General features: G+C 34.3%; 1 protein-coding gene across 1 annotated transcript in view; it reads left to right on the top strand.

The window, feature by feature from the left end:
* The window catches only part of LOC110450071, a 28,145-nt gene extending 13,704 nt beyond the window's left edge, over positions 1–14,441 (top strand). The window contains exons 6-9 of the mRNA XM_021497315.1: positions 2,626–2,972; positions 3,898–3,994; positions 9,884–9,963; positions 11,241–14,441. Coding sequence (XP_021352990.1) covers positions 2,626–2,972; positions 3,898–3,994; positions 9,884–9,963; positions 11,241–11,318 — 602 coding nt within the window. The 3' untranslated portion in view covers positions 11,319–14,441. The remainder of the gene's footprint in view (positions 1–2,625; positions 2,973–3,897; positions 3,995–9,883; positions 9,964–11,240) is intronic.
* Positions 14,442–14,995: the final 554 nt, after the last annotated feature.

Here is a 14,995-nt window from a genome sequence, read left to right as displayed (position 1 = left end):
GCCTGATAAAGAAACCAGTCGGTCGCACTCAGTCATAGCCTGATAAAGAAACCAGTCGTTCTCACTCAGTCATAGCCTGATAAAGAAACCAGCCGGTCTCACTCAGTCATAGCCTGAAAAAGAAACCAGTCGGTCTCACACAGTCATAGCCTGATAAAGAAACCAGCCGGTCTCACTCAGTCATAGCCTGAAAAAGAAACCAGTCGGTCTCACTCAGTCATAGCCGAATAAAGAAGCCAGTCGGTCTCACTCAGTCATAGCCTGGTAAAGAAACCAGTCGGTCTCACTCAGTCAAAGCCTGATAAAGAAACCAGTCAGTCTCACTCAGTCATAGCCTGATAAAGAAACCAGTCGGTCGCACTCAGTCAGAGCCTGATAAAGAAACCAGTCGGTCTCACTCAGCCATAGCCTGATAAAGAAACCAGTCGGTCTCACTCATTCATAGCCTGATAAAGAAACGAGTCGGTCGCACTCAGTCATAGCCTGATAAAGAAACCAGTCGTTCTCACTCAGTCATAGCCTGATAAAGAAACCAGCCGGTCTCACTCAGTCATAGCCTGAAAAAGAAACCAGTCGGTCTCACTCAGTCATAGCCTGATAAAGAAGCCAGTCGGTCTCACTCAGTCATAGCCTAATAAAGAAGCCAGTCGGTCTCACTCAGTCATAGCCTGATAAAGAAACCAGTCGGTCTCACACAGTCATAGCTTGATAAAGAAACCAGTCGGTCTCACTCATTCATAGCCTGATAAAGAAACCAGTCGGTCGCACTCAGTCATAGCCTGATAAAGAAACCAGTCGGTCTCACTCAGTCAAAGCCTGATAAAGAAACCAGTCGGTCTCACTCAGGCATAGCCTGATAAAGAAACCAGTCGGTCTCACCCAGTCATAGCTTGATAAAGAAACCAGTAGGTCTCACTCATTCATAGCCTGATAAAGAAACCAGTCGGTCTCTCTCAGTCATAGCCTGAAAAAGAAACCAGTCGTCTCACTCAGTCATAGCCTGATAAAGAAGCCAGTCGGTCGCACTCAGTCATAGCCTGATAAAGAAACCAGTCGTCTCACTCAGTCATAGCCTGATAAAGAAACCGGTCGTCTCACTCAGTCATAGCCTGAAAAAGAAACCCGTCGGTCTCACACAGTCATAGCTTGATAAAGAAACCAGTGGGTCTCACTCATTCATAGCCTGATAAAGAAACCAGTCGGTCTCACACAGTCATAGCTTGATAAAGAAACCAGTGGGTCTCACTCATTCATAGCCTGATAAAGAAACGAGTCGGTCGCACTCAGTCATAGCCTGATAAAGAAACCAGTCGGTCGCACTCAGTCATAGCCTGTTAAAGAAACCAGTCGGTCTCACTCAGTCATAGCCTGGTAAAGAAACCAGTCGGTCTCACTCAGTCAAAGCCTGATAAAGAAACCAGTCGGTCTCACTCGGTCATAGCCTGATAAAGAAACCAGTCGGTCTCCCTCAGTCATAGCCTGATAAAGAAACCAGTCGTCTCACTCAGTCATAGCCTGAAAAAGAAACCAGTCGGTCTCACACAGTCATAGCTTGATAAAGAAACCAGTCGGTCTCACTCGGTCATAGCCTGATAAAGAAACCAGTCGGTCTCACTCAGTCATAGCCTGATAAAGAAACCAGTCGCTCTCACTCAGTCATAGCCTGATAAAGAAACCAGTCGGTCTCACACAGTAATAGCCTGATAAAGAAACCAGTCGGTCTCACTAAGTCAAAGCCTGATAAAGAAACCAGTCGGTCCCACACAGTCATAGCCTGATAAAGAAACCAGTCGCTCTCACTCAGTCATAGCCTGATAAAGAACCCAGTCGTCTCACTCAGTCATAGCCTGATAAAGCAACCAGTCGGTCTCACTCAGTCATAGCTTGATAAAGAAACCAGTCGGTCTCACTCAGTCATAACCTGATAAAGAAACCAGTCGTCTCACTCAGTCATAGCCTGATAAAGAAACCAGTCGTCCTCACACAGTCATAGCTTGATAAAGAAACCAGTCGGTCTCACTCAGTCATAGGCTGATAAAGAAACCAGTCGTCTCACTCAGGCATAGCCTGGTAAAGAAACCAGTCGGCCTCACACAGTCATAGCTTGATAAAGAAACCAGTCAGTCTCACTCAGTCATAGCCTGATAAAGAAACCAGTCGTCTCACTCAGTCATAGCCTGATAAAGAACCCAGTCGTCTCACTCAGTCATAGCCTGATAAAGAAACCAGTCGTCTCACTCAGTCATAGCCTGATAAAGAACCCAGTCGTCTCACTCAGTCATAGCCTGATAAAGAACCCAGTCGTCTCACTCAGTCATAGCCTGATAAAGAAACCAGTCGGTCTCACTCAGTCATAGCTTGATAAAGAAACCAGTCGGTCTTGAAACGTTTTGACACGTTTGACATGCATACTGTTTGTGAATAAAGTGAAAAATTGATAATATTCTGTTACATTTAAATCAGTTGTACTTACATTTCATATAACGGCATATATATAAGCATATATGAGGTTGTTTATATCATTGATGACATACTATCATAATTATCAAACATGGCTTTTTATTTCATTAATATTTGTTTTGTATTTAACTGATGAAGACCTTTCCTTGCCTTTTGCAATTTCAGTTTGTAAACCCGAAGTTTTCCTCCCATTTGACACTGACTTCAGGGATTATTCCGGAAGTAATACCTTTGTAAGAACTGAAAACGTGACACTTTCAAACGGCGCTGCATGTTTTGATGGGACATCTGTTATCTCCATGCCTAAATTTGCTAATATGGATTTCGGTAAAACAGTTTTTATGAATATCAGATACAAACAAATGGACCTTAAAATTGACACTGAAGCATTGCTGTACAATGGAGATTGTGAAGAGATTCCTACGTTAGTTGTAGGCACGAAGCCATCGGGAAACTCTTTTTCAGTAAAAACCAATACAGGGGCTTTTCAGACAGCATGGGTACCATCTTCGGTAAGTGCAAACTCGATGTTAACAGTACCTAACAGAAGTGAATATAGGTTGGTATTTCGTCCGCCATTCCGTTCACGTAATAGTCTCTGTCAGTCAGTCCGATAGGCAGGCAGCGCGAAACTTTGTCAGTGACAATACTCAAATACTCATCTACAAATTACAAAGTGTATATGCAATAATATCATATAAGTATAATTGTGTTGTGGGAAGGCGGACTTTTTCGTACTGAAATCGGGTCCTTTGTACCTACTACATGATATCAAAGTTTCCGCGAGGTAAACGTTTCTGGACTGATGCAATACATTGCCCTGTAGACACCTTATTAAAAGTAATCACAATATATATAGCAAACAGTATGATGCATGATAATAAACCATCTATATTTATATAAGAAAAACAATCATCGTAAGAAGCATACATAGAGACGATTTACCTGTCCTGGGTTTGGAATGATCAATCCTTTTATACGTAGGGAATACATGCAATTTGGATCCTTATTTCATTTACCTTTGATAATGCTTTTAGCAAACAAACGTTATATTGACTTTGAAATACATTACGGCATTAGAAATTACGCTCCCTCTAACCATGGTTTATCATCATGATGTCTTAAAAGTATTTGTTAAAAATAATTTAACTTCTACAAAATACGTACAAGTTTGAACTTGCAGTAAAAAATAACTCGGATCAAAATACATACATGTATATATATTAATGAGACATTATTAAATTTGATTAACATGAGTATACATTTGACTTGTTGTTTTATTTCATGAATATTTATTGACAACAAATATCTAATTTACTTTTCTGATAAAATGTAATGTAATATTGTTCATTTCCCCCTGAAAATGTTGAACATCTTCCAGGAATAGCGATTATTCAGGTTTCTATATATAACTTTTATAATTGATATGAATTCTAGGTTCAGACCTCAGACTGGCGAGATGTCACAATAACCATCAGTAATGGCCGGCTTGAGGGTCAGTCCGGTATCAACGCTCGGGACATAGACGTTTCAGGTAAGTTAAATATATCATCACATCTAAACGATCCCGTCGTGTTAATACACAATTGGTTATTTACTAATAGTTTTTGATATTTCTATGACATAGTGCTACTATCAAAGCATTATTAACTGTATTCAGAAGAACAGGATCTGCACTAAGCGTATGTCATTAGGAGGATACATAGAGCCGGACTGAGGCCGATTTTAATACGTTGCAGTTTATATATACCAGTCACGTGGTATAATGTATAATATACATGACCTTAAATGGTCAGCAACATGCTGTCGACGATGCGTATCGACATGATAATATATCAGACTTTCACCAGGTTAAATGGAAGTAAAATCGTAGGAAGGATCGATATTAATTTTCAAATGTATCCTTTATTAATAACTTACACTATTAAGAGTGGTGAGTTAATACTTGCTGTGTTATATTCAACCTACTTATATGCGATTTATAATAAAACCAATAAATTTCATTTCATTTAAAAAAAAACACTTCTTGTGGTCCATATAACCGCATATTCACCGAAATTAAAAGTCCTTAATTGCTATATAAGATGCTAATTAACATTTTTCTCATTAAATAATTAAAACTTATCAAAACTGTACATAGGAATGTACTGCATTTGGCGGGAGGCATTGTGACGTTATAATTGAGCTGACGTTATAAAATAAATGTTGGCCTGCCGTTTCTAAAAATAGAAACACCGAGTCATTATAAACATTATCACCGACATCCAAGTGGTTATTATTCAACCACTGAGGAGGTAGGGAAATGTGTGTCATCGAATAAAATATGTGTACAGTAACTGCGTTATATGTCGTTTTCCTCAAAACAAAAAGCTACGAATTTGGAAGAACCTTGCTGTTTTTATTGATACAACGTTTAGATAAATTAGATTTGGTGATGTTTTCACAATCCAAGAACATGATTAATGTACCTGGTAGGAACGGACCCTTTTTGGTTTGGAAGTTGACTACATGAAGGAGCCTTCTTAAAGTTGATGTATAAGGAGTGCATGACAATGCTTAAGTAGATACCTTGTCAAAATTGGAATTAAACAAATAATGGTTATATTATCAGTGACAATATTATATTGTTAAGTCATATACAATGAGTTCCCTTTAAAACCATATAAAGTAAATAAGAGGGTAAACATGTGTTGTCATGTCCGAAGACATGTTGACTGAGGCCACAGTTAGTAAAGATAACACTTATATGTCAAGACACTTGCTTTAGCCTATGGGATTTGGGAGTGTTCACGATGTCTTTTGTTTTGATATCTGGCACAATTTAAAAGTGATGATGTAAGTGCAATAAGAAATGGAGCCTTTAGTGAATTTTGTTTATTACATAATACACTTATGTCCTTGTTTGTCTTTTTAATGTACACAAAAACGTGACTGTACAAGATGTTGTTGTTTGAAAAATGAAAACAACCGTCTCTTTGTATCGTCTCGAATTGGAGTAATATTTGTGTGTTAATGCTCCAGTTAATTTTGTGATATGTTTATTATTTATATTTCAAATTCCTTACTTAGTGTACAACGTATATTGTTAAGATTGATTAACTTTATGCAAAATACTCGAAGACAGATTTGACATGTGAAGCATATGGAATACATTTTACGTGGGTAATCTATAACACTCTTTACCTGGTTTCCATTTTAATGGTCTTTATATATACGCATTAAGTGACTACTATCTTATCTAACTGTTGTTGATTCGATAGCATCATTGGTACTTTCCTGTATATATTACTTATTATTCATGAGTTATAAGCATCACTGAAGAAACAGAAATATGTCAGATTTTGAAATGAATAATGAAAGTGATCATGCTGACACTTACGTGTAATTTCGACATGCGTTTCTTTAAATATTGTTAAATAAGCAATGCATTAACATTATATTAAAATAGTCAGCCCGATACTTTCAAGCTGTTACGTGTAAGTATCTATCATTGTATGACAAGCTAAGTATATAAACACACCTATTTCAGGCTCGAGTGTATGTTGATGTTTCTGACTTTATGAAAACGAGGAGAAGTTATATATAAAGTATATCATATCTTATTTATCGCTTTGTCTCCATTATATATTTATTCCACGAGAACACAGTGAACAGCCGACGGTAATAATGAACATATTGTATTAGTCCTGATTATAATTAATCTTTATCACTATACAACTGTCTAGACATGGTTGACAGTTATTATCATTATCAGTACATCTACACACATAACCATTGCTATTCATTATACATCTGAGATATCAATATGACTGATAATAAATGTATATCGGAAACAATAAAATAAACATATAATTCAAATGTCTAAATCAACACAGTGTGACTATGGATTTTACCGGCGTATGCGAAAGTTGTGCTGGGTGAAAATGTTCACGGTATACAGTATTTTGATACTATGCCTTAAGAGGTAATAGTTTACTGTTGCTAAGCTATTTCATAAATCATTTATAAAAACCGTCGTATCGTATCTTTTTTATTATGTTTTGTGGTTTGGTAGAACGCATTTAACTTTGAAACATATGTATGATGAACATTAAGTAGGGTAAAACAACCTAACACGGGACAAGTTTGAATTAATTCGATCAATACATATTTGAATAATATTTTGATATACATTTCACTTACACGTCAATGGTGTTACATTTTGTTTAATAAAATAGTCAAAAAGACTATTAATTTAACTTACAAAAAAACAGAAGTATATGTGATTAATGTGAAAAAATATCTGTGGTTAATAAATATATTTTGTTTGATTTTTTCCTATATTTCCAATGTATGATAAATACAGAACAAAAGCTAAATATATTGAAAAACATATATACATGAGTGATACTCTATATTAAGAATTATTTGTCTGTGTTATTTCACAGACACAATTTATGCTAATAAACATTATCAATTTTATAAAAACAACAATACTGCATCAATGATATTTCAACTATTTGTTTCATTAAAAGCTGATTTTTCTAACTTAGTGAACATAATCCATCTTAGACGGTATATTTGTATATAATTTTTTTAAATTAGAAATTAAAAAAAGGTGTATTCTTAAGTAAATTCCTCGTATATTCGATAAATTTGAAAAATTATAATTCCCAAATGAATCAAATATTCAATTCCTTATGATAATCGGCATTGAGCAGAAAAAACTTTATATACAGCAAAAAACCTGAAGTTGACTGAGAAGGCCCCGTAATATTCTGACGCATACATTTATGGTGCTGGAGTGTTGAAGATAGCCTCATTAATCATTATTTCATGTATACGACTGTCCGATGTATGTCCATCGGTTACTGCACACACAAACTGACCACTTCACCGCTGACAGACGCATCGTGTACAATATATATTACTTGTCATACAGTCGTCACCTGGTCAACTCGGTCAGGACAAATTGCTTCCGGCAACGCGACAATTTCTCACTGAGCATTTTAAATAATCAATAACTCTAATGGGTATATCGTCGAGAACATTATATATTTATTCATATATCCCTAAATCAGTTAGGGTACATATTCGTACTGATTTTAATGACGTTTATTTGAAATGTTACCTATAAAGAATAAGGTTGAATGGAGATAAAAAAACTACATGATTTTTCCCTAGCGAGTAAAATAATAAACTGACCAATCAAATAGCAACAATAGCAACATTCTTTGTGATATAAAAAATAAATTAGCTCGATAATCTTTGTTTGACAGTGTATTACAATGTAGATACATATATCCTGCTATTTATGAAACAACTGTGCTCCTTGAAAACGTATTGATTGTGATAAGATCTGCTTCTTGATGATAATTTGTACCTTTGTACTGGCGAGATGAAAAGTGGCCTTATTTGGTATTTCTGTTTTCATTCACTTAATGTAATTTTTGCGTGGTAGTCATTAAGGTTTGTTTGTTTGGTGCTTTACGTCCTATCAACAATCCTTTAAGGACGAGCAAACGTTTGGTTGTTGAGGAAAACCGAAGTACCCGGAAAAAAATCGACCTGCGTACAGTATTTGGCGAACGCCCCGCGTAGGCCTTGAAACCGAGACCCATTGAAGGAGGGCTAGTGATCGTCGAAGGTCAGACACCTTTTAACCAGTCGGCCACCGCGGCCCCTGTCATCAAGAATGCCTTATACATATCTTATATGTACGATGCACGCTGTTTCTTCTATCATAAAGAAGCAGCGAGTGCCGCATAAGTAAGAACGCTTTAACGATAATTTTTCCAAATAACAACATACTATATTATATATATATATATATATTTTTTTTTTATTCACCCATTGTTACCTTAGGAGAAAACTTATATAGGCTATGCCTGTTGTTCAATCTTTTTTTCTAAATGAAATAAAATTTGTTGAAATGAAAAACGATAATTGTATTTCAATATATCTGTTAAAACCTGTGGACATTTTTATATTTCAATGATAAAATACAAATAACGTATAATATCTTAAAAATATGCAAAACTAAATATTATTTAATGTATACACGGATGAAATTTTAATATATTTTGCATAGTTGCAGTTTTTGAAAGAATATAGAATATTGTAAGTGTTTTATTTTTATTTTACACCTTTATTTAACTGTTTTACTATGTTATATCATGTCACCGTGTCGCTGTTAAGGTGACACGCTAGCACATTTGTTATACCATAAATGGAGAAATCCATTATAAAGATAAATGAGTACGCTTTTGACAGGATGGATTTGCTGATTTAATTTTAACATTTTACGGTAAAAACTATAATGAAATCAGAAACAAGACATCTTTTCCAAAATAGAAAACTAAAATAAAATAATTATAATAAACATATATATACATGTATATTCACACCTGGTCCTCGCAGTTTCCACCGGTTTCATGTTGATTCTTCCTTCACTGATTTTTGCTTGGCCAAATTTCTTAGATTTTGAGTTTCTATTTATGGATTTATTATGACTTCGGTATAAATCTGTTCATATTACGTTATTATGAAGCATGTGTTATATCGTATACCATTCATCGTCTCAGTGGATTAGATACAAGTATCATGTGTTTTACATCAAATATCAGTCTGTGTAGATATACCATGTTGTCGAAAATATTCCTGTACAAAACTCACATACGTGTGTTGGTATAAGTGATGCACCTAAAATAATTCTGTTTTTATACATAAATTGTAATTTCGAAAAATTATATATAACTTGTTAACGTAATTTCAGGTCAAAAACACACACATCAAAGTCCTTTGTAGTAAAAACTTTTCTAAAAATAAAATCTTACAATCTGAACATTTGTCCATTACTCTCTGTTTGGTACAATATTAATTCAAAAACAAAAACGTGAAAATACAATTCAATAACAAATAATAAAAAAAAAAAAATTTAAAGGATATTTTAATCATTCTAACAGTATATATTTCAAACAAGATTGTCTGCCAAAAATGTTATCAAGATGCATTTTCATAAAGATACAAGTACTTTTTACAATTAAATTATTTATCTAAGTCATAGAACGTGTTAACACTTTTCGCTGTTACTGAAAAGTCATTTAAACCTTTATATATATAACCGATACTTGGACTTTTAAGCTTTTGAAACCAAACCATGTTACCGAAACTGGACAATCCAAGGTTTGTGTAACTGAGACTTAAAACCGAATTCGAATTTTAAGCTATACGTTACATAAACCTGGATAGTAATGCTATGTGTATCTTGATTAATATAGGAGTCTCAGCGATATGTTTGAAAGCAATTCAGTAAGGGGTTAGTCTGCTAACATACGTTCAGTTATTCATAAGGACACTAAGATACTATATATAGCAACAATTCTTACAGGAATAATAAAATATTGATAGTAGTTAAACTTTTACTTGTATTTTATATTTCTAGGGGGAATAGCCAGATCTCACTGTGGTATCAAACTGGGATGGGGAAAGAAGTTCAAGAATTTTGTTGGATGCATTGATGAGGTATGTGTCTTAGCAAATGTAATCGAGCAAATATGTTAGATTGTCACCGTTTCATAACGATATTACTTTACTGAATTTTATTCCTTTCTTTGTGATCAATACTTGATGTATTTCTAATATAAATTTTGATCAGGAAATAAGCTTTTAAAGTATGTTAAGCTAAAATTGTGCATAGAATATAATTATTGACTTCTGTGTTTCTTTTGTACAAGGTTCCTTATATTAATAAATTGAGCATTCGACGCCTGTGTAACTAAGCAAAATATTTAAATGACCATGTTAAAACTGTTGTTCAACCTGTCAATATTTCATTATGCAATCTCATCAATTGCCATAAACTTTGTCACCTACAATATTGCTATATTTTGCATGTAATTATGTCCCCAAACAAAGTTAGGGGACATATTGTTTTTTCTCCGTTTCTTCCTCTTGTTCTTCTGCTTATTATTATTATTTCTTCCAATTTCTTCCGCCGACGAGGTTTCCGACATGTTTCTCGAAAACCGTAGGTCGGAATTCAAAGAAACTTTACATGAGTGTTCGTGTATGACAGGCGGTGCGCAAAATTATTTTCATTTTTCGATCGGTCATCCGACTGGTCAGCCGGACGGCGGCCTCTGATTGGTCTAAATTTAGACATTGTTCGATTTGATGAAAATTGGTTTATAGGGATATTAGAGGACTGTGAATTCAACCGCATATGTTTCGTTGCCATAGCAACCATATAGCAACCACATGAAGGCTTCTGATTGGTCGAAATTTAGATATTGTTCGGTTTTGATGAAAATTGGTATATGGGGGAATAAGGGGACTGCAAATGCAACCGCATAGGTTTCGTTGCCATAACAACCATATGGAGGCTTCTGATTGGTCGAAATTTAGATATTGTTCGATTTTGATGAACATTGGTGTATATAGGGGGGGACTGCAAATTCAATCACATACGTTTCATTGCCATATCAACCACACAGAGGCTTCTGATTGATCGCAATTTAGAAATTGCTCAATTTCACTCACATTAAGTATGTACATTGTAGGTGTACTATGGCAATGCGATCCTTTTCTGATGCATCTTTGCGAATATGGGGGCAGTTTGGGGGACATCTGTAATGGTCCCCCATCACGAATAGTACTTGCTACCTGTTGGTATGGCGCGATGACATTTACATAAATCAGATCTCTGTCCTTAATATACACAGATTTGTGACCCCTTGTTCGTTTTTGATAACAAAAATCATCCCTTGTTTATTCATCCAAATATATTATATTTGTTGTAGGTGTCTATTTACCGGTGTATCCCGAATACTAGAATGGCGTTGGATGGGTCAATAAGCAAGTCCAGCATTACAATATGAAAATAAGAAACATCATAAAATGTTATTTTATTAACAAAAATATGTCTTATGTAAAACACATGACGGCACTGCCCCAAACAAAATGTGTGTTAAGTTTTGTTTTTAACTCTTACGGAAATGTCTCAGTGAATATACAGTATTGTGACTTCTTGTTCGTTTATAAGGATGCTTACAGAGGTCATATGTTTCCTACATCAATGGTTGTCTTATATTATAACAAATCAACAATAACAAATGTCGGCACAGACATCCTATCTCTAAAATGTTCCTAACGGTTTATGAAGTGTTTAGTTTTAGTTTTAGTTTTAGAGTCCTGATAAGGAAGTGCAGAATAAAACGATTTTTTTGTCGGCTGACAATCTAAAAGTAACGTCATTTTAATGTTATACATGCTATTTTGACCAGTGGAGTGATACCCTCTGGCAAATACAGTTTTTGTTATAATCTCACAAAAGCAAAAAGTTTACAGCTTTTGTACAAAAGTTTAAATATTTGAGACTGTCAGATGTTTGCTGTACGTACACATTTGTTGTTGAATAATTTGTGAATTTTCTTGAAATAATATATATTCATTGTTGGCTAAGGAATGTTATATGGCCTTTTACGGAAGCTACGCTTAAAAAGTTGGTAAAATAAAATATGTTAGATATGGAAACTAAATACTCGGGTTTATAATTTCCATATCAACATTTTGTTCACAATTTATAAGGTACACTTCATTAGTGACATCCTTGTATTAATTATATCCTGACAAGGGATACGTACCGTAGACGCCGAGAGCTAGTCTAGATAGCACAGAAGGGTGCCTGAAAATAGCCTGATATAATTTGTGTATCGCAACATGTCCTCATCGCTTAATAAACTATTGGATAAATGTCTAATTGCCGTAATCATACTCCATGCACAAGAAACGTTAATTTGTTTTTTGCTTCATGTTTTGTTGACGCATACATTTGAAAGTGGATTTATTTTCACTTAGATCATCTTGCAAGGCTCATATTTACTGAGGTCTTTTCTGCCGATATTCATTATGACGTATATGTCTCGCCCTTGCTATTTAAATGATGCCTCTGGGGCAATTAATTTGATGGCTTATGATTCAATGCATTTAATTTTAGACGTATTTATTTACGAGGATGAGTTTTTAATGACATTAATTTCCCAGAGCGAAATTTGAACTTTCCGAAATTTTCAATCCGATAATATTTTTTAATGGAAAACGCGTTAATTTCCATTACAATTTTAACAGTATTCTCACATTAAATGACATTATTTTCCTGGGCAAGTTGTATTTTTATAGTTAAACGTAATAAGGACTATAACCTCTAACATTGCTTGAAATAATAATGGTAGTGAAAACGTGCGGATATTATAATTGCTTGAATAGCGTCGTGCAATATCTGTAGATTGGATCTAAGTGGACACGGATTCATACATATATCATACGCTCTTATTTGAACCAGAGAAGCTTTGTATTTTATCCCAATGAAAGTGCTTAAATTCAAATAAAGGGATTTTGTGCGTACATGAGTTCCATTAAAGACAAACGGTACTGTTTTGATGTTGTAATATGTTTTAATATTGTCTTTTGTTAATGAAATTGATTCAGCATTGTGAAGTATATTTCTACTTGTTATAAGATTGGTAAATATGCACAATGGATTGCTATATAAATAAACATGTTTTTTGCTTAAAACTTATATGCTGTTTTGGAAATAGTTTATTGTCGATAAATACGGATCAAAATGAAAACATATTCATCTGCATCTCTTACCGTTTATCAATCTTAAGGACCCCTGTCCCATTGCACTTTCCTATATACAAAAACATTCCCCCAACTTCCACTTGGTTATAACTGCAGTACAGTTGGGCCAAGACACTTCTGCTGACAAGTTAGTCCAAACGGTTAGTGCGAAAGTATAGCGACTTGATGCCCAGGGTTCAAATCTCAGTTTTGTCCTGCACATTATTTTTTACATTATGAACACTGTTGTTGATTATATTTTATTTTATCTTCATTATTTCTTATGAAAGTCCCGTTTGGTATGGTCTTCTGTTCAGAAATTATTTATCGAAGCTACTGTAATGTCGGGAAAACATATTTTCAATACAGTTTTTGGTAGTAGTGCAGTGATCATTTAATGACCTTTTAGTGATCATTTAATGACCTTTTAGTGATCATTTAATGACCTTTTAGTGATCATTTAATGACCTTTTAGTGATCCTTTGGGCGAAACAACTGAAAGGAGTCCAACTATTATTAAAGTTACGATGAATGCAATGCTGTCAGCAGCTTTTAAGGAACTTTCTAAGCGATTTGCGTTTGAATCCCAAATCGAATGATCTCATGAAGCATATCAAAATTAGACCTCGATGGCCTATCGTTTAGATACCATATTCATTACAACTCGATACCACATTCATTACAATTCGATACTGATATTGATAGCATCTGTTGATATAGCGTTCAACGAATATGATCAACCTTTCTACATGAAAAATCGTCGTGTTGGCAAAGGATGTGTGTATTGTACTCGATAAGCATACAGAAATAAACGGTTGGGCATACCTGAATATATTTGATCGCCCGATATCAAGTTTCCACGTAACGGTCGAGGCAACAGGTAATTTTGGTCTAATTAAGCAGTTAGTTTTAATATTATCTATAATGAATGGTAACTAATTATTTGAACTTAATTATCAATGTTTATTTAATAACCAATATGAGTTTTTACTATTACCAATTATATATCACGAATTGTGTATGGAGTACATCTTTTTTGGCAATAAACATATTTTCATTAGAAACTGTTGGTATAGATTTAATAGTGATTGAATAAATAGAAAGATCTAAAATTAATTTCTAGACTGGCTGTCGGTCTCTATGATTTTGATTTTTTTCTATCAATGCATTAACCCGAGGAATCATATGATCAAAACAAAATAGACGTGCTCAATTCCATGGACAAAATTGCATCTTGTTTTAATTATATTGACTGAAAGATAATCTATACATTTTCTATATAAATGTGTCTATATGCCGAATGTAGGAATTGGTTTGTTGTCCTATTTTGTAAAAGTAGTTGTTTACAAATGACGAATAAAGATGATGTTGTTCGTGAACGAATTGTGTCTTCTTCTTATTTTGGTTTTTGTCCTTGTTTTGACAGCTAAATATTTAAGAGTTATATCAATTTCAATATCAATATATCAAAAAAAATAAAAACAATAGAAGAAAAAGTTTTTTCTATTTTGTTGCTTGCAATTCGGACACCACCTCTACCCTAGAAAGCGAAAAGGAGACCATAATCTGTTTGCTTTCTTTAAAATATTACTAGAATGGTGTTGGTGATATTACCTTCCGGCACTGGGCTTCTTAGTAATCAACAACATGTAATTATTATCATTGTAGATATAATTAACAAGTACACAAATAAAATTCCAATGTAACTTTATCTCGAGGAACAAGTTACTAACTATTCTTACAAATACTAGCATTTTCACGTGCAAGATTCACTGAACGAATGTTATGAAACAGATTGCACACAGACCCCCCCCCCACACACACACACAAACCCAATGATTTTAGTATGAATTTCAATGCCGAATTCCTAGACTGCAATATGGGGACACAAAGTGTCTTTAGATACAACAATAAATCTTTCTTAACTTGCTAA

This window comes from Mizuhopecten yessoensis, unplaced genomic scaffold (genome assembly GCF_002113885.1).
Source record: "Mizuhopecten yessoensis strain PY_sf001 unplaced genomic scaffold, ASM211388v2 scaffold4947, whole genome shotgun sequence".
NCBI classification, from domain to species: Eukaryota; Metazoa; Mollusca; class Bivalvia; order Pectinida; family Pectinidae; genus Mizuhopecten; species Mizuhopecten yessoensis.
Note: the sequence above shows the minus strand (reverse complement) of the source record. Positions and strands in the feature narration are given on the sequence as shown.